The sequence below is a fragment of the Crocodylus siamensis genome, chromosome 14, assembly GCF_052110815.1.
Source record: "Crocodylus siamensis isolate JL-2025a chromosome 14, ASM5211081v1, whole genome shotgun sequence".
NCBI lineage: Eukaryota > Metazoa > Chordata > Crocodylia > Crocodylidae > Crocodylus > Crocodylus siamensis.
In genome coordinates this window covers 15,497,583-15,521,486 of record NC_143408.1, presented here as the reverse complement: position 1 = coordinate 15,521,486, position 23,904 = coordinate 15,497,583, and the positions used below count along the sequence as shown (strand labels likewise).

Genomic DNA, 23,904 nt, shown 5'->3' with positions numbered 1-23,904 from the left:
AACCCCGCCCCCTTTCCCCTTCCCGCCAATAGAAACAGCGTGACGTCATCGGCGTGCCTAGCCGCTTCCGCCGACCGGACCAATCGCCGCCTCCATCCTGCTCCGCCCCCTGCCCCCGAGTCGTGCCCGGGGTTGTGGTGTTTCCGGCGGAAGCGGGGCCGCGAGCGGCTGTGACGTGTGCCGAGGCTGGCGGGCTGGTTCCCCAGCCGGGCGCCGCCGCCATGCTCGACTTCTTCACTATCTTCAGCAAGGGCGGCCTGGTGCTCTGGTGCTTCCAAGGCGTGCGCGGCCCCGCCGGCGCCTGCACCGCGCCCGTCAACGCGCTCATCCGCTCCGTGCTGCTGCAGGTGAGCCCCGCGCCCGCCGCCGCAACTGCCTGCCGCTCTCCGCCCGTGACGTGTCGCGTGTTTGCGTGACGCCGCGGTGTGACGGGACACGGGGGTGCAGCTCGTTTCGGGGGTAGGGGGGAGATCTCAGTCCACGCCACACCACGCCACGCGACGCTCAGTCCGGGAGCCCGGCGGGGGAGCGGCCCGGCCCGGGCTCATGTGGTTGTTGGGCGCAAAGGGCCGGGCACCGAGTGTCTCTGGGGATTCGTGGGCTGCTGGGAATCTACAGCCTCAAAAACATGGCCCCGCCGGGCTGCCTCTGAGGTCTTTGCGGCAGAAGAGCTGCTCGAGCATTTTCCTCCAGTCAGAAAGTGAGGTGGCATCGTCTGAGGGGCCTCGAGGCTGGGCGGGGGTCTCGGGTCTCAAAGTGTTGAGAACTGAAACCCTTCGGGCATGAGTCATGCTCCCGGCACCTGCTTCCAGAGGGGCTCTTGCCAGCAGGCGCGTGGAGAGCGGTGGCGGTCGCGCTGGGCTGGGGCGCAGGTGCTTGTCTGTGGCTCCACAGTTATAATAGGAGCAGGCTGCTTCTGTCTTGACCCAAGATGAGTGAAAAGACTCAGTGTTCACACACACTTCTTACCGTTTTGAATGTTTTAGGGACTGCTTTATTCTAAAGTGTGGTCTGTCCAAATACTTGAGTTAAGCACATGTGACAGAGCTGACTGTCTGATGGATCATTCTTTTCATATCCTCCACCAGATCCATCTATCCAAGAAGGCAGGTACAAGGGGGCATCAGTAGAGATGGTTTCACACTATCTGTTGTCCTTTTTTGCCTTGAGATGCTGTGTGTACTAGGCCAGCAGTCATTTAGGTAATGAGGAACAGACAAGGCCCGTGAGACTCCAGGAACTAGTTCACAGATTCTTACATTGTAGGGCTGGAAGGGACCTTGGAAGATCATCCGGTGCAGCGCTCTGCACCAAGCAGTGAAAGGTAACTGTGGGTCAGGTGACCCCAGCAAGGTGACTGTCTAGTCTCCTTTTGAAGATTTCCAGGGTAGGTGATTGCACCACCTCTGGAGGGAGCTTATTCCACAGTCTGGATGCTTTAACTATGAAGAAGTTTTTCCTAATGTTGAGCCTGAAACAGTCTTCCAGGAGTTTGTGATCATTACTCCTAGTTTTCCCCAAAGGTGCCCTGGTCAACAGCTGTTTACCCAGCTCTTGATGTACACCCTTGATGTAGTAGTAAGCTGCTACCAAGTCCCCTCTCAGCCTTCTCTTTTTCGGGCTGAAGAGTCGTAGGTCCCCCAGTCTTTCTTTGTATGGCTTGCCTTGCAAGTGTCTAATCATACAGGTGGCCTTTCTCTGGACTCTGTCATGTTTTACCACACCCTTGGGAAAGTGTGGTGCCCAGAACTGGATGCAGTACTCCAGCTATGGTCTCACTAGTGCCAAGCAGAGTGGACGAATCACTTCCTTGGTTTTGCTGGAGATGCATCAGTTGATGCATGCCAAGGTATTATTTGTCCTGTTGGTTACAACATCTCACTGGCAGCTCATATTCATACTGTGGTCTATTATTACCCCTAGATCCCTTTCGTTTGTGGTTCTGGTCAGTTTGGCACAGCCAACCCTGTAGGTGTGTAGGGGGTTGTTCATCCCCAGATGGAGCACTTTACACTTCTCAACGTTTGAACTTCATCTGGTTCTGACTCGCCCAGCTTGCTAGCCTGTCTAGGTCCTCATGCGTCTGTAGCCTATCTTGAAGCATGACCACCTTTTCCCATAACTTGGTGTCATCTGCTAACTTGGCCAGTGAGCTCTTCACCCCCCACATCTAAATCATTGATAAAGATGTTGAAAAATACTGGACCAAGCACTGACCTCTGCAGACACCACTGGCCACTTCTTGCCAGGACAGCGCGGTTCCCATTCATTAAGACTCCCTGGTCCTACAGCCAGCTTCACACCCACCTAACTGTCTTGCAGTTAAGCCTGCAATCCTTCAATTCTTTTGCGAGACCACCGTGAGATCTCAGGTCAAAGGCTTTATGGAACCCAAGGTATACAATGTCAACCTAGTTGGTAAAGAGTGTCAGAGAACAAGGAACAATGGGTGAACAGAACAAGGAGTGATAGGCTCAAGTTGCATCAAGGGAAGTTTAGGTTAGATATTAGGAAGAATTTTCTCACTAGGAGGGTAGTAAAACCTTGGAACAGGTTACCCAGAGAGATGGTGGAAGCTGCATCCCTGGACATTTTAAGACATAGCTCAACAAAGACGTTTTAAGACTTTGGCTGGGATGATCTGGTTGAGGATGGGCCTGCTTTGAGCAGGGGGCTGGACTAGATGACCTCCTGAGATCCCTTCCAGCTGTAATTTTCTATGATTCTATGCTTGCAAAAAACATGTTGAGAGGTGATTCTCACTGAAAGAGACCTGGCTGTGGTAAGAGTCACATGGCCCAAACTAAAGGTGAAGTGCATACAGCTGTTCTTTGGTGGTTTCATTGCTTTTTTTTTCTCTTTTTATAGGAGCGAGGTGGCAACAACTCTTTTAACCATGAAGCTCTTACACTTAAATACAAACTGGATAATCAATTTGAGCTTGTGTTTGTGGTAAGTGTCTTTACTGGTGCTTTGGGGAAATGGATAGCATTGTTTTTTTGCCTGAAGAATATGCTTGAAAACTTGTCTAAAATTGATTCCCACTGCAGTTTGTCCACTGAAAGGATACCACTCCTAAAAATATTCTTCCCTCTTGCAAAAGATTCCAGAGCCAGTTAGTTATGGTAAGGTTTTGAAGAGACATTGTTGTCACATCTCAAACTCTGAATGCTTCACGTGGCTGAAAAATGCTGTTCCACTTTCTGTTCCGAGCATTGCTCTTGCTTCATATCTACCAACCACAGGTTGAATAAAAAAAATACAGGAGCCACTAGTGAGGTTCAAGGGCAGCATGCTGTGAAAGGCAAGAGCTTGCATTCTTACCAGCACGGAAGCTCCCCTTTCCAGGATCTTATCTTGACTTGAGAGTGTGATAAACCAGAGAACTCATTTCTAGCAGCTGGTGGCAGGCAGAGAAAGGGAAAAAAAACCCCAAACCTTTCTTTCCTAGGATCCTGCTGAGGTGGGGAGAGGCTTTGCCTATTACACTTTCCTGAACTCCCTGTTTTTGCAAGGGAGAGAATAGGAGTCTGTTTCCCCTGTAGCGGATGTTTTATTGTCCTCTCAAGAACACTGACTAGGCTGGTGTCCTATTCCCTTGCACCTCTTAAAATGCTGAAGGCAGGAGGGAGACTGACCTGTACTGACAATTTCAAACCCTGCTTGTTAAAACTAAGCAATAGCCAAGGCACAGCAGTCTCTGTCTGCAGATTTGGCAATGCAACATTGCATCCGTTGCATGTTGCTTGTGTCTTGGACAATTATGCCCATCATCAGTAATGGCTAGAAATGTGTAATAACATTTAGAGGTTGGTTATCTTGGCCTATTTTCTGGGAAAGGAAAGCTTTCTAATTTACTGGTGAGTGGACCTTGGAACCATGGCAGTACAGGGCAGTGAGATGGCATCTTTTTGTGTGGGTGGTTGTCTGTTTTCCAGGAGTAACTGGAAAATCCTGTTAAGTAAGGTCTGGCTGAGAGCACATAGTTCTCTCCAATGTCTGGGATTTGTAGTATTGAAAAGAAACCTTGGGTGAAATCTTGATATAAGTCATGAAGTCAATGGCATTGAACTCCCAATACTTCTCTGGACCTGGTTTCATCTTTAAGGTGCTCTGAGTGTGTCTCAGTCCCTAATTACCCCCAGCCCTTCACTTTTGTTGTGAAGGGACTCTGTTTGGAGGCTTGAGCAATGGTGCAGGTGCTAAGTTTTTGCGCCCTGACATCATGCTGTACTTGGCCTGGGTGAGAGGTCAGCAGCCTCGTATACATTGGGGAGCAGATTTCTTTTAGTTTATTTTTTTGGTTCTTAGTGTTTGGCTTAAGTAAGTGTGGTGAGGATAGCCAAGGGGTGCAGAGCGGCAGATTGACATCCTTGGCATGTGTTCATTGTTGCATCTGTTGCTTTTGAGCTGTTTCAGTTTTTCTTGTCTTGGGGATCAAAAGCCAATTCCATATCAGTCAGGTACCCCCAGAAGATCACTTTGAATGCAGTTCTTACACATTTAATCTGGAGGAAGTGCTAGCTCTGTGTGGGGATCCTTGGCCAGTTCCAGCCTCGTGTGGTGGGCAGTGCTTCCAAAGAGTGCACCTAAGAATTATGAAGTAGTCTTCCCCAACGTCCCTCAGCATGTTTTAAACCTGGGGCCCAGTTCAGTGGGTAGAGAGATCCCAACTTAAAGGTGATTAGTCATGGAGCCCTACACATGTGCTGTATTGTAGCTGTAAACTCAAAACAACTTCTGAACGGCTTTAGGGGTAAAATGGTGCTAGCTGAATCTGGCCAGTGACTGCATCTTGGGGGCACGGTTGGGTATGGTTCACGTAGTGTTGGAGGGCGTAGTGGTTTCCAATATTTACAGTGACTAAGCAATTTGAAGTCTCTGCCTCCATTAAGATATTTGAATTGCCAGCATGTTTGTACCCTGTGGCCATGTCCAGACGAGTGCAGCTGTGCAGTATGTGGCACCGCAGACTTGTCTGCAGCACCACACACTGCACATTCAAGTATTCTCTGCACTGCAAGGCTCTGAGCGGCAGGATCGCCGCAGCTACAGCTCCCCAAGGCCCCCAGGACTCCAGGTAAGGCTGCTGGAGCCAGCATAGTCACTGGCCCCAGCCTCCCCTTCCTTACCTGGGGTAACCTGCTGCACGCCAGAGGGCACATGACCCAGGTGTTCCCTGAGGACAAGCAGCTGCGGCACATGGTATGCCGCTGCTTCTTGTCCCTGGGGGAGAACAGGCATCCGTGCTCATGTGGACACTGCCTGGGTTGGGGTGGAATTAAGACTTTTTGTGCTCTTTCAGTTAGTGTCATCTTCAACAGGTGCAGAGTTTAAGGCAGAAATATGATTATGTTTTAACTTAAAACATTTGCATATGCATATGCAGCTATCATTTTTCCCATATGAGAGATTAATTTGCTCTTCTTGCTAATGAGGTGTAATCGGGGGTTACAGTGGACCCCAAGCTGAGCCAACAGTGTGCCTCTGTTGCCAAGAAAGTTAACAGCATCCTGGGCTGCATTACTAGGAGTATTGCCAGCAGATCAAGGGAAGTGATTATTCCTCTCTGTTCAGCGCTGGTGAGGCTGCATCTGGAGTACACTGTCGTGTCGTGTCCCGCCCCCCCCCCCCCACCCGAGAGGAGTTGGACAAATTGGAAAATTGGAGAGAGTCCAGTGGAGGGCAGTGAAAATGATTTGAGGGTTGGGACACAACTTCTGAGGAAAGTCTGAGGGGAAACTGGGTGTATTTAGTCTGCAGAAGGGAAGACTGAGAGGGGATTTGATAGCAGCTTTCAAGTACCTGAAGCAGGGTTCAAAAGAAGATGGAGCTAAACTGTTTTCAGTGATGGCAGATGACAGAGTAAGGAGCAACAGTCTCAAGTTGCAGGAAGGGAAGTTTTGGTTGGATATTAGGAAAAACTTAATAGGAGGATGGTGAAGGATTGGAGCAGGTTACCCAGAAGGGTGGTAGAATCTCCATTCTTGGAGGCTTTTAAGGCCCAGTTCAACAAAGTCCTGGCTAGAGTTTAGTTGGGGCTGATACTGCTTTGAACAGGAGGTCGGACTAGATGACCTCCTGAGATCCCTTCCAACCCTAACTTTATATGATTCTATGACCATTAGAATCTTGTCTTGAAGTGTAGGTTCCTTTTAGCTAATAATATGTATATCTCTATTGTTGAGAAAGCAGACAAACTTTCTCTTCTCTTTGCAGGTTGGTTTTCAGAAGATCCTGACTCTAACCTATGTAGATAAGTTGATAGATGATGTCCATAAGGAGTTCAGAGACAAATATCGCAATGAATTCCAGCAGAAAGGCACTCTGGGGCTCCTCAATGGCACCTTTGATTTTAAAGAGGATTTTTTACACCTTCTCCAGTAAGTAGATCATTTTCACTACGGTTATGTTTGTGTATGTTTAACACTATTCCTTGAAGGCCTGATATTAAGACATGGCCAGTGGAGGTATATGTAGCCCTGCCTATATGCTCATGTTAGTGTGGGCTCTCATTCTTACTGGTTACCTTCCAATACAGAGTATTGTTTAATTGGCACTGGGTGGACTAGGGGTAAATCTGCACTGCAGTTGATTTATGTTGCTCTCACTGAGCAATACCAAACAATGTCACAGTGTCCAAAACTTCTTTGCCTAATCAAGTCTCTAATGTGCTGTTGGAAATCCTCTGAATCACATCAGTGAGAGCTCCCTGATTTGACTGTATAGCTCAGAGGTGGCTGCAATGTCACAGGATTTCCAGTACAGCTGTTTTCGTGGAAGAAATATCTGGACCCAGACATTCAAAGCATCCAAGATCCTCAAAAAAGCTTTGTTGCATCAACCAGCCTGTTTCCTATGTCCCCTTTCTCTGGACTGGTGGTATGCAGAGATCACCACAGAATTGCCGGGGCAAGGATCCTACCTTTGTTCAGTTTAGAAAGTAGTGAGCACTAGAAACTGAGCTGTTTCTTTCCTCCTGCTGGCTGTTCATGAATATGCCAGTAGGGGCCCAGACCAAAGAGTGGTAGTGAGACTTGAGGGTAGATGCCCTACCACTGACTGGACATGAAACATAAGCTACACTTTAAGGGTACACTTCTTCAGCAGGTATATGTAAATCTGCCTTGGAATAGGTGTGTGCGTTGGGGGGAGAGGGATGACGGGATAAACCAGATAATATATGACGTCTCTCTCTTTTTTTAGGGGTTGGGGGTATCAGTCTTCACTCTTGAGAGCAAACCTCCATCCCCAATATCTTTAATTATATACGTCACTGCTGTTTTAGACATGATGCCTTTAAACACTTTCCAAACTGCTTGACCTCAGCAATCTGTGGAAATGGAGATCACTAGATGAAGGGTCACACAAAGTGGGCAGTCAGTGATTTACTGCTAATGCTATGGCAAGCAGGAAGTCTGTTCAGTCTCAGATGAGGTTATCAAGACCCTGTTTACCAAAGTAAATGTGAAGCATTTAGCTGGGTTCTTTTGTTATCTGTTTCTGGTTCTGGATTGATTGATTGTTTTAAAACATAAGCCAAAAAAGCATACTGCCCATTCCTTTGGCCTTAAATGGGGTCTATATTTGTAGAGCATCTAGCATTTTACTTGCTTTGAAAAGTCCCAAGTACTGAGGCTGTTGTACCTGATCCCTGGCCATGTCCAGCAGAGTGAAGATCACAGCTCTGAGACAGGAATGCCTTGTTAGTGAAGATAGGTCTGATGGTGTACTTCCCCTCTGGAGGACAATGGGGAGGTTTGTGATGGTCCTCGGTTCCTGTGAGTTCACTCCATAATCATGGGCAGGCTCGTGGGAGAGCAGTCTCTTTTATTCATGAGCCCCATCTGTACTGGTAAAAAGTGCCATTGGGTCCCATCTCTTGAAGTACTTCTTGGTCTTCAGCTGTTTTGTGCTTTTGTTCTGTGATGGAGCACATAGCCTGTTTGGATTCCCAGGTGCTCTAGATTAGAGGTTTATTGGCTTTTCCAGAGCTTCAGCATCTGGCTGGCTGGATATGACAGACTACTTTGTGTAGTTCAGAGGCAAGGCACAGTAAAAGAGAGATGGGGTTTTCAAGAGTCCAGACTGGAGTGAGACAAACACAGATCTGGGAGGCTTTATGACATGGTATGGGATACAGAATAGGAGGTAGCTGTTGCCCTAACTGTTGTCATGGTGTGGTAGTGAATCTCAGGCCAGAGCTGCATTTCCAAGTCAATAACCCCATTCCTCTTTCCTCAGGGATGCAGAGGAGAGCAGCAAAGTGCGAGCTCCGCCTGTCATGAAGACGTTTGAACAGTCTGTGAAGTCTCAGAAGACTGTCAAGTCCATGATAGAAATCCGGGGGGAGAAACCAAAGGAGAAAACCAAGAACAAGAAGAACAAAGGTTCAAAAAAGGATGGTAAGTAGATGTAATACATGCTGGAATCAATAATCCAGGTAGGGTATGTGTCCCCTAGCCTTCAGTGGCACTAAATCAGCACATGCTTGTCTATAGGCGCATCTGATTATTAGTATCCTTTGGGCTCAAATTTTGCAATTTGGGTGCCTAAATTTTCCAGGTTTAAGGACCTAGACAAAAGTGGCCTGACTTAGAGGTGCTGTGCACATATTGACTTTTGCCCATGGGACTAGGTGATTTGGATGTCTGCCTTCAAATACCCATGTGAAGATTAGGCCAGACTTGGTTACTGTAATACTGGATTGTTTTCATAAAATACATTTTTTAGATCAGGGTTGGCAGCATTTTTGGGCAGAGTGCCAAAAGCACCTGCAGCCTTGACTTGTAAGATGTTGGTGTGGCAGGGGAACTGTGAGGGGCTCACTCCTTGTGGCAGTGCAGCCCTGCCCCCTTCCCTGAGGTGTGTGCACCAAGCAAAAAGCCCTTGCGTGCCACACTGGCACGTGTGCTGGGGCTTGCCTACCCCTTGTTCAGATGATAACAAACATTGCTATCAGGAGCCTTCTTACTGCTCTGGCTTCCACCCGTGAGTTCAGTATTAACTGCAGAGTTCCAGCCTGCAGTTTACTTTTGGTTTGATTCCTTTTAGGGACTAGTGTCAACTGTCTGTTTGAGGTCACCCTAGCATAAGAACACTGTTGAAAACTATCAGCCTGTGGGCAGAAAAGTGCCACTTGTTCAAGGTGACTGAGACAAATCTGGGAACTGGGGGAATTGATGCCTATGGAGTGTAATACTTGTATCAAGGAACTCCAGAAGTTAAGGGTCCTTGGGAAGTGCCAACTCAGCCATGATATTCATGTGCCTCTCTTCTTTCCTTGCTTGAGCAGGAATCTAAAGATTGCAGAAGATGACCTCCTTGAGAGTAGTCCTGTAATAACAGTGCAAGTCCTGGGAGAGAGCAGAATGTTTTGCCTGGCTTAGCTGATGTTTCAGGGTATCCCAGAAGGAAATTGCCCTTGCCCTTTAAGTGCTTACATAGTCAGTTTCTCTTTGATCACCTATTTGTGAACATTCTGATGAGGGCCCCTTTTTTTAACCCAGCTTCAGGAACTGAGGCTGCTGCAGTCCCCAGTAAAGCAGCCCCAGTTGCAAAGCAGAACCCTCCTACATCAGCTGGGGACAGGGAGGAACTGACCAAGGATGAAATCCTGCAAAAGAACCGGGAGGAATTCTTCAAGAGACATATGAAAGGAGGAGAGAAGTCCAGGTGAGTGAGGGTGGTATATCTGGGTGTGCCTGTAGGTTGGGGGGAGGGGAGGGAATGGAGGGTTATAGGGGCCAGAGCTCTGCTTGGGGAGTATTTTCCCATGAGCAGACACACAAGTCATGACTACTTTCTGCCTTTGACCCAGTCTTTGTCCACCTGTTACTGGACAAGTAGGCTGTAGCTTGCCTTATCCTGTGCAGTGGTATCCCACTTTGTCCAGGGTGCAGCTTGTGTTTATGCTCTGAACTACTTTACTCTTCCTTTGGGGGTACTTTGGAGCTCTCAGGAACAAGCCTTATGCTGAGCGTTGGCTCTCCAGCAAGTGAAACTGGGTTTTTCTTGAGTTTGCTGGAAATATGGAGAAAGGCACCTATAAGCTCCTTGAGTGATTTGGTACAATCCCTCAGCAGCTTAAAGAGAGGGTGAAATTTTGGCTAGAGTGAAGTTGATAGAAATTTACCATTTGACTTCGGCAGAACCGGGATATCCTCTGAAGTGGCCCTTGGACAGCTCAGCAGCAGGGGTCCTGTTTTTCTCTGTTTAAAAATTCCAAAATCAGTGTTTAAAACCCCAGTGTGGTGTGAGAAGGAGAAAATCCAGATCCCTGCTTGTCAGACTGGGAAAAACAAAGCGTCTTCCTGGACTCCCACACATTTCTGTTGATGTGGTGATGAACACTAAATTGCTCCTATTGCTTTTGGTTTATTTAGGGCTATGTGTTGTTCATGGAGAAGAGAGAGGGAAGCACTTGTTCAGTCTGTGACACTGAAGGAATTATCTACACCTGCTCCCTGGTGGCATATGTCTCTCCAAGGAAATAGTATTGGTCCCAGAATTACCTTCAGTGCAGATACAAGCCCCTCAGTGATGGGATTTGTGTGGTGGAAACAAAGGGCACCACAGTGAGATGACCATTCCAGGTGCCAGTGAAAAGGCTTTTTTTATTGGTTTGTTTTTGGGTTTTTTAAAGCAGTTGGGTCACTGCCAAGCTCAGTGCAGGATCAGAGTTGGGGCTGTTTGGATGACTTCTGTGATACGCTTCTTTTTTCAGTGCTTATCTTTAATCTCCCATCTTTCTAACCATTAGGCTTTTAAAATTACAAGCCTTTTAACACATTTATTTGTTGCCAGTATTTTCCTGCTGTAACCCTAGCTTAAAAAGGTGCTATCAGCTTGTCTCTCGCTGATCAGTGGAACAAGAAAAGAGTTCTTTCACTGCTGACTAGGGGTATTATGGAAGGCTTATCACGTATTGGCCACCACAGATGAGCTGATAAACTTAGTGACTTGATCCAGCTGGCAAATCCTATGTAAATGTATTCCAGGTGCCAGGGAGGTCCCTCTTTCCCAAGGTCAGAATGCAATTGTTGTTGTTACTGTAAAGCTTGCTTTTATAATTTCTGTTCTCTTTCCAGCAAGTCCCCAAAGCCTGAGACTCAAAAAGAGAAGGGGAAGAAACCCCGTGTGTGGGATCTGGGGAACTCCAATGCCAAAGTACTTGATTACAGTAACTCCACTACCAATGGAAACACAGAGACTGGCCCTACTGAGGAGTTTGACCCTGATATGGTAAGGTCCTTACATTCCCCTTCCTCTGAGAGAGTGTGACCTTGGAGTATTGTGGTCTTGGATCTGCTGTGGACATCCTGAGAATCCAAGCCCCTGCAGGGTGAGAGTATACACAGTTGAATAAAGCTGTGAGCAGTGGCTGGTCAAGCCAAAGTCTCTGGTATACAGTTAAGGGTTTGCTCAGGCTCTGCTGGGTTGTAGAAAGTTGCAGGGCTATCTGTTACTTGGTGCTTTTCAAACTCCACACATCAATGCTGATGCAGATCTAGAGGGATCTTTACTTGGGAAGACTAGGATTAGATCCCCTGCCTGTACCAGAGTGTTTTGGAGGAGACTGATAGAAGACTGCTAGGGAGCTAACCTTGATCACTGGAGGTAGTATGATAGATAGAGCAGGGGGCTGTGATCTGATTCTGTTCCCATCTTTGTCACTGATTTTTTGAAGAAGTTTCAGCCACCTCTGAAAAGGGAAATCCTCACTTAGCTCAGGTGCTGTGATGACTAGATCATGTTAATAAAACTCCTTCAGGACGCTGCAGCTGCCACTTGTGGGCAAAATATTTTTTTAGTCGTTTGCCTTCATTTAACACCAGGTTTGTTCACAATATCTTAAACAGCAGAGTTTGGCAAGACCTGCGCAAAAGTTAATTCTGCTGTTTATACCTTGATAGGCTGCCGCAGCAGTGAGCAATGACAGGCTTAAAGTGGGGATCATGTGCCAGTTACTGATTCTCCACACCCCCTAACATTCCCCTTTCTAGGCCCTTGGAGATCGGAATCGGGAGCCTGGTCGCCTCTATGATCTTGAATATGAGAGTGATGAAGAGGAACCTGAAGAGGAGAAGGTTGCTCAGAACCCTTCAAAACCAGGGTGAGGCCTCCTGTAGCCCTCTCTAACCACACAGTCACCTTGCTTTCTCTTCTACAACTTTTCCTCCAATGTGGCTAGTCTTAACTTGCACAGAACACCTCAAATTGGAAATTAATTACTACTTCCCTGTGCCTTCAGTCCTAGTGCTGGGAGGCAGTAATGTCTCTCAGTGTACTTCATTATCCTAATACTGTTTTGACCTGCTTTAAATTTCATCCCATGCTCTGCACTCATGAGAAATAAGTGAGCCCTTCTGGGTGGCCATTCCATTTCTTTAGGCTGCTGTCCTACTTTAACTGAACGAACCAGCCACCACTTCACAATAGGTCCTTTGATTCCCTCCTGGTAAGTCTTTGATACCTGTCTGCACAAAGTAACTAAGCAAATCCATACAAGGTTTGCAATTTGCACCTGATTTGTACACAAGTTATGTACAGAATAGTTTGGATTGGCTGTGCAGCTGTGTCCCAGCGCTGCCTGCAGGTTGCTGATTTACACAACCCTGTTGTTAGCCAGTCAATCCTGGAGCACCCTGACCTTCACTTTGAAACCACAGCCTGTTAATCTTATGTGTGGCACACCTGGGCAATAGTGCAGTGGAATATGTGTGAGAATGGTGGGGAATTGTAAGAGCACTTCCAGTACTTCCCTGCATCTAGCTGCTACTCTTCGCCTTTCCCTTTGACTTTAATATGTAACAAAACTCTCCTTCCCCCAGTGCTAAGAAGGGTGGCTTGGGAGGCATGTTCGGGATGCTGAAAGGCTTGGTGGGTTCTAAAAACTTAACCAGAGAGGATATGGACTCTGTTTTGGAGAAGATGAAGGATCATCTGATTGGTAAGTTTGGAATGTCTCTATTATTCTTATGAACCAGGACCCTGCCCTGTGCTATTGATACCTGGGACGGGCTTGTTGTATCTCCGGGCCTGTATTCCACTCTCTCTAGTTCTTCAGTTGTATTAATCTAGGGTGATCCTTCCATGCAGTGAAGCTGCTGGAATGTAGCTTACCTCAGTTGCTGTGCTCTGAATTAACCCTCTCAGCCAGTGATCATGGAACAGTTGCTGGTCCAGTTATTTCTGGCCCTTCTCATTCTTCTCTCCCAGTGTTACCTCTTATAGCACCTTCTCCATAATGGAGTCTGGAGTTCAGGTATGGCCTACATGCTGGCTGTAAACTGTACTGCAGAAATTGCTTATCCTGTTTCCATAGCATGTGTTCTGCTGTGTCTTTATGCTTAGTGCTGGAGCACAATGGGGCTAATGGAGAAGGGGTTTTGGATTATGTACCTCATACATCATGAGCAGTAGTCCCTTTTGAACTTCTCTGGGAGATGTTACTGGTTTTAAATCTGTGGTTCAATTTAGTGACTCCTAAATAGACATCCTATCTTTGGACTAGTGATAGTAATTGCTCTTGGGAATATTTGTATAGGGATTGAGTGTATTAAGGATGACTAGCTGTAGCTGTGGTATCACACTCAACAGAAAGCCGCAATAGTCTCATACCTGTCTGGATAATCCCGTCTTGTACAATGTCCAGTTCTAAAACTAATTGCTCATGGAATATCTGGGCTGTAAGGGTGTGTGCTAGTCTCTGAACAGTTCAGTATAGATCCTACTGTTTCTGCATTAATTGACTTTGTCCTCACTTGAGTGCTGCTGGGGCAGTGTGGGTGATGGGATGAAGAATGGTGGATGTCACCTTTTTGAAAATGTTAGTATTTTTACTAAGGCAGTGACTTAGCCCCTTTCATTCTGAATGGCCAGACCTGTATCCTGCGTACTGTATCCTTGGGAATGGCCCAGGAAGGGGTAGCATCCATGATTTTTGAGCTTTTGCTGATCCCTGAGAGAAGTGGGTAGGACAAAGTCCTTGTTTCCACAAGCTAACTTTTGGTGAGGCCCTGAGGGGCCTCTGAATGAATGGACAGGTTGGAGTGGCCCAGGTGGTTGGAATTACTTGGGAGCTGAATGTTGCGGGGAGACCTCATCAGCCATAAACGGGATTTGCATGGTCCCAGGGGGACAGACAATGACTTTCTGCCCTGATCTCCCCCAGAGCAGTACCCGATTTAGGTTTCCCACCCCAAGATCAAGCATTTGTGCTGCTGAGCTGTGGGTTGATGAGACCAGAGTGTTGCCTACTCTCCTCAAGGCCATTTGCCCTCATAGCAGAAAAGGCTGGGCAGTACTGGAAGCAATAGGATTAGAATGTCGTTGTGGCCAATTTTCCATGGAGCTGGGTGGTTATTGAAGCTTTCTTCAGTGTCCCTGTGGGAATCCTGACTCTAAGCCCCTGGAATTTAACCTGCAGCACTAACCCCCCTCCCTTTACTTTTTACCCAAAGCAAAGAATGTGGCTGCAGACATTGCCGTTCAGCTGTGTGAATCAGTTGCCAAGAAACTGGAGGGGAAAGTGATGGGGACATTCACCAGTAAGTGCTGTGATGCCACTGTCTGGGGAGCTGCTGTGAACTGAATATCTGCTCTGTTCGCTGAAGTGTCTGTAGTGCTATCTTGTTCTGTCCTTTCCCTCTGAGTTTCTCTTCCCTCACAGGTGACACAAAGCATGCAAGTCTCTGTAGACTGCTGCTGCTAGTGCTCTTCTGCTTGGGCACTCTGCTCTCCAAGTGGGCATGGTACTCTGGTTCATTCCAACCTACCCGCTGTTTGAGAAAGGTTTTTGTCCTTGCTTATAGGGCTGTGTGAAGCTTCTGAATCGAATCAGGATCTGAGGAGATTTGGCCCGATTTGGTGGCCAAATCACCAAATCTGAACTGAATTGATTCGGAGCTCTCCAAATCTTTGGAAAAAAAATTGGAGAGCTTTGATGATTTGGGCAGTCCCTGCTGGCTGCAGCAGGGAGCTGGTGCTGGTAAGTAGGGGCTGGAGGGTGGGGAAGAGGGAGCGGGGGAGGGGACAATGGGGGCACTCCTGCCTGCCCCCCCCCCCCGGTGGCTGCCTTGCCCACCCCAGCTCCCCACCCTTTAAAAAAAAAGAAAAAAAGCCCCGACTCACTGGATGCTGCCAGGTGGGGGGCAATCCCCACTGCCCCACAATGCATGGGGGGTTCTGTCACAAGCACCCCTACCCCTCTCCCAGACCCCCACAGATGCCCTGCCCATCCCAGCTCTGGCCCTTTAAGAAAAAAAAAAAAACCCGAAAAAGCCCCAGGACTCACCAGCTCCTGCAGCAGCCTTGGGGCTTTGGGTGGCTCGTGGAAGAGCAGTGTGGGGCAGCAGGGATCACCACCCCCCCCACCCGGCAGCATCTGGTGAGTCTGGGCTTTTTTTTTCGCTTTTTCCCCCCAAAGTACTGGGAGCTGAGATGGGCTGGGCAGCCATTGCAGGGCTGGGAGAGCAGGCGGGGGATGGGCCTGGCTGGAGTGATTCAGAGATTCCGCTGCCCAGATCTCCAAATCAGATTTGCCTGGATCGATTTGGGACAGTGATTTGAATCATTGAATCGCTGTCCCCGAATCAGCAGAATCCGAATCCAAAGCAAATACTAGCTGCTTCACACAGGCCTGCTTGCTTAGCCTAGTCCAGGGGTGGGCAATTTTTTGGGCTGGAGGGTTACTAAGCTGTGGTAAGTGATATCCAGGAGTGGTATGGGTGAGCAAGCTTGGATCGCAGGGCCGTGACAGCGTGGGGCTGGGGCCCAGAGCCCGGGACAGTCGCAGTCTGCTTCTGCACATCCCTTTGGGTGCAGGTTCCATGGGCAGAGATGTGCAGGGAGCAGAATGTAGATCTGCTGTGGATCCAGGCCAGGGTCCAGCCCTGGTACTACCCTGCACTCCTGGCCTCAGCTCCTGACCACCCATCCTGCTCCTGGAGGCTGCTCCCCACCCACCTGCGGCCCCATCCCATCCACCTGGCTGACTGCACCGTGCCTGCAGGGGTCCCAAGCCAGAGACCCTGTTTGCTCCCTCTGACACCCCCAGTAGTAGTTGCAGGCAAGACTGACAGCAGCAGCTGGACAGAGTGAGTCATCACTACAGGGGCTGCTGTGAAGCTGAGCCTGGCCACCCTGCTGCCCCTGCCTCTCTGTGTGCCTGGGTGCAGCAGGGCTGTCCATCCAGGATGTGGATAAGCTGGAGTGGGTACAAAGAAGGACCACCCTTATGATTAGAGGCATAGAGGATAGGCCCTATGAAGAAAGACTCTGGGAACTGGGCCTGTTCAGGCTGAGAGGTGACTTGATAGCCAAGTATGTCAGGGGTGTAAGCATCAAGATCTGGGGGAGTGGCTCTTCAGGAAGGCACGTCAGAATGACTAGGACAAATGGGCATAAGCTAATAGAAGGTAAATTCAGGCTGGACATAAGAGGTGGTGCAGTTGCAGTGAGCTTGTCTAAGCCCAGTAACTTCCTGCACGTCCCTTCTGGTCCTATGATTCTGTGATATGTGGCATGGTCCAGGCTGCCCCTGCAGGCCATATTTTGCCTGTCCCTGGCCTAGTCCTTAGTAGTCAAGTGTCTTGGGACTCGGTGCATGGGAAAGGGATCTGCCAGGTTACGACACCCAGCTTGAGGCAGCGCAGGTTGTACTTGACATGCTCCAAGACACTGTGGGAAGGAGAGGCAGTGCTCCAATTACCCAGCCTGGATCAGTTGCTGACTGGTTCCACTTCTACCTCCTTTCCCAGCCGTGACTTCAACAGTGAAACAGGCCCTTCAGGAGGCCTTGGTGCAGATCCTGCAACCGCAGCGCCGTGTGGACATCCTGCGTGATGTTATGGACGCCCAGCGCCATCATCGGCCTTATGTTGTCACTTTCTGTGGGGTCAACGGGGTGGGAAAGTCAACCAACCTGGCCAAGGTAGGGTGCAGCCTGCATGAGTGCTCGCATTTTGCACTAGTCGTGGAGACACTTTCCTGCTGTGGGAAACACCGTCCCCTGTGACAGCTGTAAGCCCACAGCACACACTTCCTGGGTCCAAGGCAGACCTATATTAAGACAGCTTGCATAGTCTTCAGCACTGTCAGCATTTGAACTAGCCAGAGAATAGCTTTGTGGTACTGCTGGGCAGTCCATTGTCCCAAGTCATAAAGCAGTTGTTTTCAACCTGTAGTCTATACTCTGCAGACTGTCTAAAGCAGTGGTCACCAACCAGTGGATCTCAATCCACTGGTAGATCTCGGAGCCTCTTGGAGTTGATCCGAAGCTGAGATGGTGGGGCTGAGTGCCCGCACATGTGCACCGCAGCTCAGCAGGTCAGTCCATGGGGGAGGGAAGGGGCAGGGGCTAGATCAAGGACCTCACGGTGAGGGCCAGAACCATAGAGGCAGGAGCAGGGTTAAGTTGAGTGGGGCTCTGGCCAGGTGGGACTTACCTGCTGGGGAGGTGCGCCCCCAAATAATTTTTTCTCCCTCTGCCTCAATCTGCCCCCACTTCCCTCTGTACAGATTTAAGATGACTATGATCAGTCAAAAGTCTGTGAATACCCACACTTACAATTCAAAGGGGTTTGTACCTCCATTTAAAAAGTTTTAGGGTCCACAGATGAAAAGGTTGAAAACCACTGGCATAGACTCTCATTGTTGAGTGTTGCTGCAGGGGAGAACTGTGCTCTGTACTCTGCTCCCATGTTGAGTAGATCCTTGTGAGGGGAGAAGAGAGAGCCCTTGCTCAAATCAGGCTGTGTTATTTAAAAGAACTTCTGCCAGATCTTTTGAAATACTAGTCAGCTTTGTAAAGTGCATTGTCCTTTAAATACCAGGGCTCGGACAAAGGGAGAACCTGGAGGGGAAGCCAGGGAAGATGACATTACAGATCCAAGTCCTGTGTTGTGCTGGTCAGTCTTTCACTGCATTGTATGCAAATAGAAGGTTTGACGTTGTAAAGGGAATAGTGCTGTTAAAGGCACAGCTCAGGTCCTGCTCTGCAGGTCAAGGCAACACAAAAACAGCTTGAACAGAGACCAAGAGGCTGCTGTTGCAAGGATGCTTCTTTATGATGCTTTTCCAGTGTCTGTTCTGCTTGCATCCCTCCTTAGGAGGTGCTGCTACCTGAAAGCCTGGGACATAGGACATCCTTTTGGGCTCATGTTTGGATAATGCTTGCAGGCTCTACAACTGCTCATCTGAGTCGCTAGCTCTTCCCTATTGAAGCGCGTGGTCCTGACAGTAATGTTGCTGCAGCCTACACTGCAATTGGCTGTGAGACTGCAGCCTGGTACGTATACCTGTGCAAGCTGTCCTCTGGCTAGCTCAAATACTGACAGTGCTGAAGCCTTTGCAAGCTGTCTGAATACAGGCCTGCCTTGGACCCAGGAAGCGTGTGCTGTGTACTTGCATGTACTGCAGATCACACCTCCCACTGCAATGAGGATGTTCCCCTAAAGCTGCTGCATGTGGGGCACAGTGTATATCCTGCTGTCCTGATCTTTTTCCACCCTGTCCCATACATTAGGAAGGAAAGATGTTCTACTGGTTACAGCACAGAACTCCAGGGTCTGCCATAGACTTCCTGTAGGGCCTTTTTCAGGGCACTCTTCTTCCCTGACTCTATTTGCCCACATTTAGATGCTAACCTGCCTCCTGGGGTGGACGTGTTAAGCTTTTCTCTTCCCTGGTTGCTCCTGAAAAATGCCATTTCTGCATGGTCCCCCAGTGCTACCTACATGGTAGTAACGATATCTCTGTGTAGGACAGAGCTTCTCTCCAGGTCACCCTGTGTATTTAGGGCATCTCCTGTCTGTGCCTGAGCCAAAGCAGGTACCTGACGGCTGTAGAGTCTGGCATTATTAGACGGAAGGTCTTCTGAGCATGTCAGGTGCTGGTTACTACAGACAGAGCTTGATGCTACCCAGAAACCTGGGTCCCATTATGATTGGGGTCTTGGAATTTCTGAGTCCTAAATCATGGTCACTGCCTGGATGGGATGTGTCAAGTGTTCTGTGGAGGAACTGGGGGGCTGTGGGACCGCAGTGGGGCACACCCCATGTGAACAGAACATTGAGAGCCAGTTTCAGGTGAGGGTCATTGCCATCCTACTGTGTATTTCCAGGAGGCTTTGGCTTGGCTGCATGTCATGCTACTTTTTGACATAACAGCCTTGGAATGAGGTGCTTAAATGAGGGTTTAGGTAGAAAAGTGGGACCAAAGGGTGGAAGCAGCAGAGTGCTCTGCTGGGGCATGTTGGGCTGGATGCTGAGCAGAGAAGAGCAACTGGGGTCAGACAGAGGATGGTAATGGGACTTTCTCCTCCCTCCTCAGATCTCGTTCTGGCTGATTGAAAATGGCTTCAGTGTCCTCATTGCCGCCTGTGATACATTCCGCGCTGGAGCTGTGGAGCAGCTGCGCACTCACACTCGCCGCCTGAATGCTCTGCATCCCCCGGAAAGCCATAGTGGGCGCATCATGGTCCAGCTCTATGAGAAGGGCTATGGGAAGGATGCTGCCGGCATTGCCATGGAGGCCATTTCTTATGGTGAGCCTGTTGTCCTCTCCATGGTAGTGAGAGGATAAACACCGGGGAAATCCTAGACACTCTGAGTGGTAGTAGCTTGAGGTGCTGTATCTGGGTCTGAATTGATCTGACTAATGACCCTTCTCTTCCAGCACGTAACCAGGGTTTTGATGTGGTCTTGGTGGACACTGCTGGCCGTATGCAAGACAACGCCCCCTTGATGACCGCCCTGGCTAAACTCATTGCAGTCAACACCCCTGACCTGGTTCTCTTCGTTGGGGAAGCCCTGGTGGGAAATGAGGCTGTTGATCAGCTGGTTAGTTTGTGATTTTTTTTTTTAACTTCTGAAACTACAGTTCTTCCAGGGGAGCAGCTACCCCCCTGGTGAAAGCCTATGCACATTTTGGATATGCTTTGATGCCAGTGATGGGTGTCTTAGGACCAAGGTTGACTTATTCCGTGGCTCTTTTCCTTTTTCACCAGGTGAAGTTTAACAAAGCCTTGGCTGATTACTCCATGGCCCAGACACCACGTCTCATCGATGGAATTGTGCTCACCAAATTTGATACCATTGATGACAAGGTAAGATGCAGGATGAAGAGTTCTCATTTTCTCACTGCTGGAGTTTGTAATGTCCTGCACAGATCCTCATGCTGAAGCATGCTGAAGTTGGAGAGAAACTAACTGTAATAGGGTGTCTTCATTTGATGCCTTTCCCCAGTTCACTATTCAAACAGAATCAACTTAGTTAGGTTGTTCTGAAGAGAAGTATCAACTTTGCACTGTTGTTTGGGGAGTGGGGAGAGGAGTGCGGGAAATAGCTATAAAAAGCTTTCTGGATAGAATTGCATTGGTGCAGCAGGAAGATAGGATCTGTGTTGTTCTGAACCTTTGCTAGAGGTTAAATGTTTGAAAGGCTATTCTTATGGCTATGTAGAGAGCTCTTAAGTCTGTAATAAGCAGGTCCCAAGAGGACTACAAGGGGAAGCTACTACAAATCCGATATCCAAAGGAAATCTCTTGTGTGGCTGTAACATTAGTTGACATGGCTTTTGTTAGAAAACCATAAAAGGGAAACTGAGCTCAGCAGTCAAAGTTCATAAAGTACAAAAATGTGTAGCTGTGAGTAGCAGCACTTTTGGAGCAGGTGGCTGCCTTGCAGGGGCCCGTACTAGACTGTTCAATTGCACTTTCTAGTTTTGCATTTGCCCCAAGGACTTCTGGTTCAGATATTTCTTATTAGCTGGAACCAGCTTAGAATGTAAACACCGGCTGCCTATTTTGCTAGTGTTACTGGCCTAGTGACAAGGCAGCTGTCAGCAGGTGGCCTGGAAAGGCAGTCACTGTTCTTCCAGGATGTTGCTGATGTTCAGTTTTGAACTTCAAAAGCTGCTGATTCAGGCAGATCTGTGTTTTGGGGGTTTCTTTTCCTTCTTCTGACAAGTGAACATCACCTTTCCAGTGTGGGATTGGGAACCTTGACTCCTGCTGCTCAAAGTAGGGAATTAGGAGCCTGCAATGGGTCCTTGAAAGGCATAAATTGTGGGGAGTAGGAAGTGATGGCTCAGTCACTGCTTAAAGCCCACTGCCTCCTTGAGAAGCGTTATTGCAGCATGGCTTAGTCTTGGCAGTGCAGTTAGAGCTACATTAGCAGCTGCCTTTCTCCTTTCAGTTTGCACTGAACTTCATGTCATCCTTGCATTTTGGAGGTGAAGGCATATGGTCATAGTGGAGCTTGTCACTGCAAATTGCCCCTGTCCAGCTTGAGCCTTTTGGCACAGTCTGTTACCTAATGATGATGAGTTTCAAAGGCATGAACCCTGCTGTTGTGGCACAGTGCTGCTCCCTGGCTAGAGATGCTGTTCACTTTAGTGTTGTCCTATCCAGCCATCCAAACATTGAGGAGAAATTTTGCCCCCACCATGCTGCTGCCCAGCTTACTATCATTCTGACATCTTGACACTGCTACCTGCTAAATCAGCTACTAGTGTCAACAGACTAGCTGTGTTCTAGTAAGACAAAGGGGTTGCTTTACAGCCTGACGAGCACGAAGAAGTTTGTTACTGTTGTAGCTTTGATAGTACTCATCAGTGAAGGACTGTGGAGGTGCTTACGGCAGTTCTACTGCTATCAACTGTCTAGCTCCTTCAGATAGCTGTGTCTATATAAGGAATAGTATTCAAATCCGTAAAAAATTTTAAAAAGCAAAACAAAAAAAAGGCTAAATGGACCTACTGAGTTACACTTTTTAAACTGCCATAGGCCAAAGTGGTAGATTCAGTAGTCGCAAGCCATCCCCTGCTTATAAATCCAATTTGCCTAGACCCTGCTTCAGTTCAGCTGGTTGTGCAGCATCACACTGGCACTTTTCTTTCCATTGGAAATTAAATGGAATCTGCCTCAGTGGAGACCTGGCCTTCCTAAAGATATTTGTCCAGCTGTGAGAGGATAACCATAGCTTCTTCCTTGTAGGTGATGGAGTTTCTAGAGCTTGTCTTCCATCACACACACACAGACACAAAAGGCCAAGGTGAAGGTTGGAGTATTTCCTTTTAAAAGTACTTCTGTTTCCTCTCTTCACCCCATCTAATGGCTGTGTTCTTTTCTGCAGGTGGGAGCCGCAATCTCCATGACTTACATCACAAGCAAGCCCATTGTATTTGTTGGTACTGGACAGACCTACTGTGATCTGCGTAGCCTTAATGCCAAGGCTGTGGTTGCAGCTCTCATGAAGGCCTAAAAACCAATTATTGCACCAAATCGCTGTTTGCAGATATCTCAGAACGTGCTTTACCATGTGACTGACTAGTCTTTTCAGTGTAGTGCAAGACAGAATGAAGGGATCACAGAGCAAGGAGTTGCCAAATCCACTACTTGCCTGTGAATAATCTCTCATTGTGCTCCCCAGTGCATGATTTTAAACTTTGGAGGAGGTGGCTGCCTTTAATCATGTTGTGCTTACTCCAGTTGGCTACGTGCTTCCTCCATGGTTACTGGATATACAACTTATTTTTTGGAGAGGATGTGTCTCCTGCTGGAGCTCTTTAACCAGACTATCTCTGTGGCTGTCCACCAGCAAAGCCCTTTCTCCTAGATTTCTTTATTCTGTCTAAGTGACTCAGCCTTCACAGAGGCTGGAACCAGAGCTTTGTATTGTTCATACAGTGTGAGTGGTGACTTAAGGACTCGCAGCCTTTGGGGCTGCTCTGTCACTAACAAAGCATCTATGGACTGTTCAGTTTAGGTTGTTTAAAAGTATTCTTGATCCTGTGAGCCAGTCTGGATCTTGTAGGTAGCACTGGGCTCATCAGGGGCATGAGTGAGTTGCTCATAAGACAGTTCTAGGCTAATTGGCATGGGCAAGTGGCTTGCTTTGGACATTCAGTAGAGCAGGGATAGATGCTACTTAGTGACGGTTTTAGTGCATCCACCCTGATTAATACTTGCTGCTAGTTTGGACTATGGCAGCTCACCAAAGTTGCTAAACCAAAAATTCTAAATCTGCCCCTATGCTTGTCAAGCAGGGGCTATAGGGGAGTTGCTGAAGTTGCCTTAAGGTCCCTTGTTTCCATTATCATGGGATTCCTAAAGCAGAGCTATCCAGATGCTATGTAAAAGTGGCAGGAGCCTGAGGAGTCAGTGTGGCTCTGATACTGCAGCTCCCAGTGAGCAGCCTTTCAGCATGGTCTGAGCATCTCTGATCCAGGAGACTTGCGGGCTGGAACTGTGAACTGCACTTCTGCCCACAGTGAAGAAACATTGCCTGGATTGTAGTAGGTAAGCTGGACTGCTTTAGAGGGATACATCTGATTTGTACTGCAAGATCCCCCTCTCTCCTCTTATAGAAGCTGGTTTTCTACCAGTACTGGCTCTGGCTGCCTAGGGGGGATGCCTCCTAATCACCTGGAGACCAAGGCAGATGGAAGCTGTCAGCACCATTAGCTTCTGCCTCAAAAAGGCCAGCTAATGACAAGAAACATCTAAATGACAGTGGTGGCTGCTTGCTGCTTTCCTGCACCCTTTCCCCTTCCCTTTAGAGTGCCTCTTGAGCCTGGTCTAAAGTGCTACATTGAATAATACAAAACTCTTAAGATGTCTTGTAGCTCTGTACTGCAGATGTGCTATAGTGCAATAAATTGAATGCTGTCTGCTGAGAGAGATAATTTATATAAATAAATTTCATAAATTTGTTTTCTGTGCACAGAACTTCCCTGGGACAGGCTTAGCATGCCCTCTCAACAGGACAAAGACTGGGAATTGGTGGACAAGAAGCATATAACTTGCTACATTTTTTTTTTTTTTTTTTTTTACATTCAGCAATCTGCAGGGTGTATACAGTTTCAACTAGTCCCTCACCCTCATCAAACAAAGTACCA

General features: G+C 48.1%; 1 protein-coding gene across 1 annotated transcript; it reads left to right on the top strand.

Annotated features, from left to right (window-relative positions):
• The first annotated feature begins 145 nt into the window (after positions 1-145).
• On the top strand, positions 146-23,718 carry SRPRA (SRP receptor subunit alpha). Its single transcript, XM_090027237.1, has 14 exons — positions 146-347; positions 2,869-2,952; positions 6,220-6,383; positions 8,245-8,405; positions 9,510-9,675; positions 11,091-11,244; positions 12,006-12,115; positions 12,834-12,952; positions 14,466-14,552; positions 16,764-16,936; positions 19,336-19,549; positions 19,681-19,844; positions 20,012-20,110; positions 22,140-23,718. The coding sequence occupies exons 1-14, from the start codon at positions 222-224 to the stop codon at positions 22,266-22,268; spliced, it is 1,950 nt and encodes a 649-aa protein (XP_089883363.1). The 5' UTR covers positions 146-221; the 3' UTR covers positions 22,269-23,718.
• Positions 23,719-23,904: the final 186 nt, after the last annotated feature.

Coding starts and splice junctions, on each gene's coding strand:
- SRPRA (XM_090027237.1), top strand. CDS start 222: ATGCTCGACTTCTTCACTATCTTCAGCAAGGGCGGCCTGGTGCTCTGG. Junction 14,553..16,763: donor AGTGATGGGGACATTCACCA/GTAAGTGCTGTG, acceptor CTCCTTTCCCAG/CCGTGACTTCAACAGTGAAA. Junction 16,937..19,335: donor AGTCAACCAACCTGGCCAAG/GTAGGGTGCAGC, acceptor CTCCCTCCTCAG/ATCTCGTTCTGGCTGATTGA.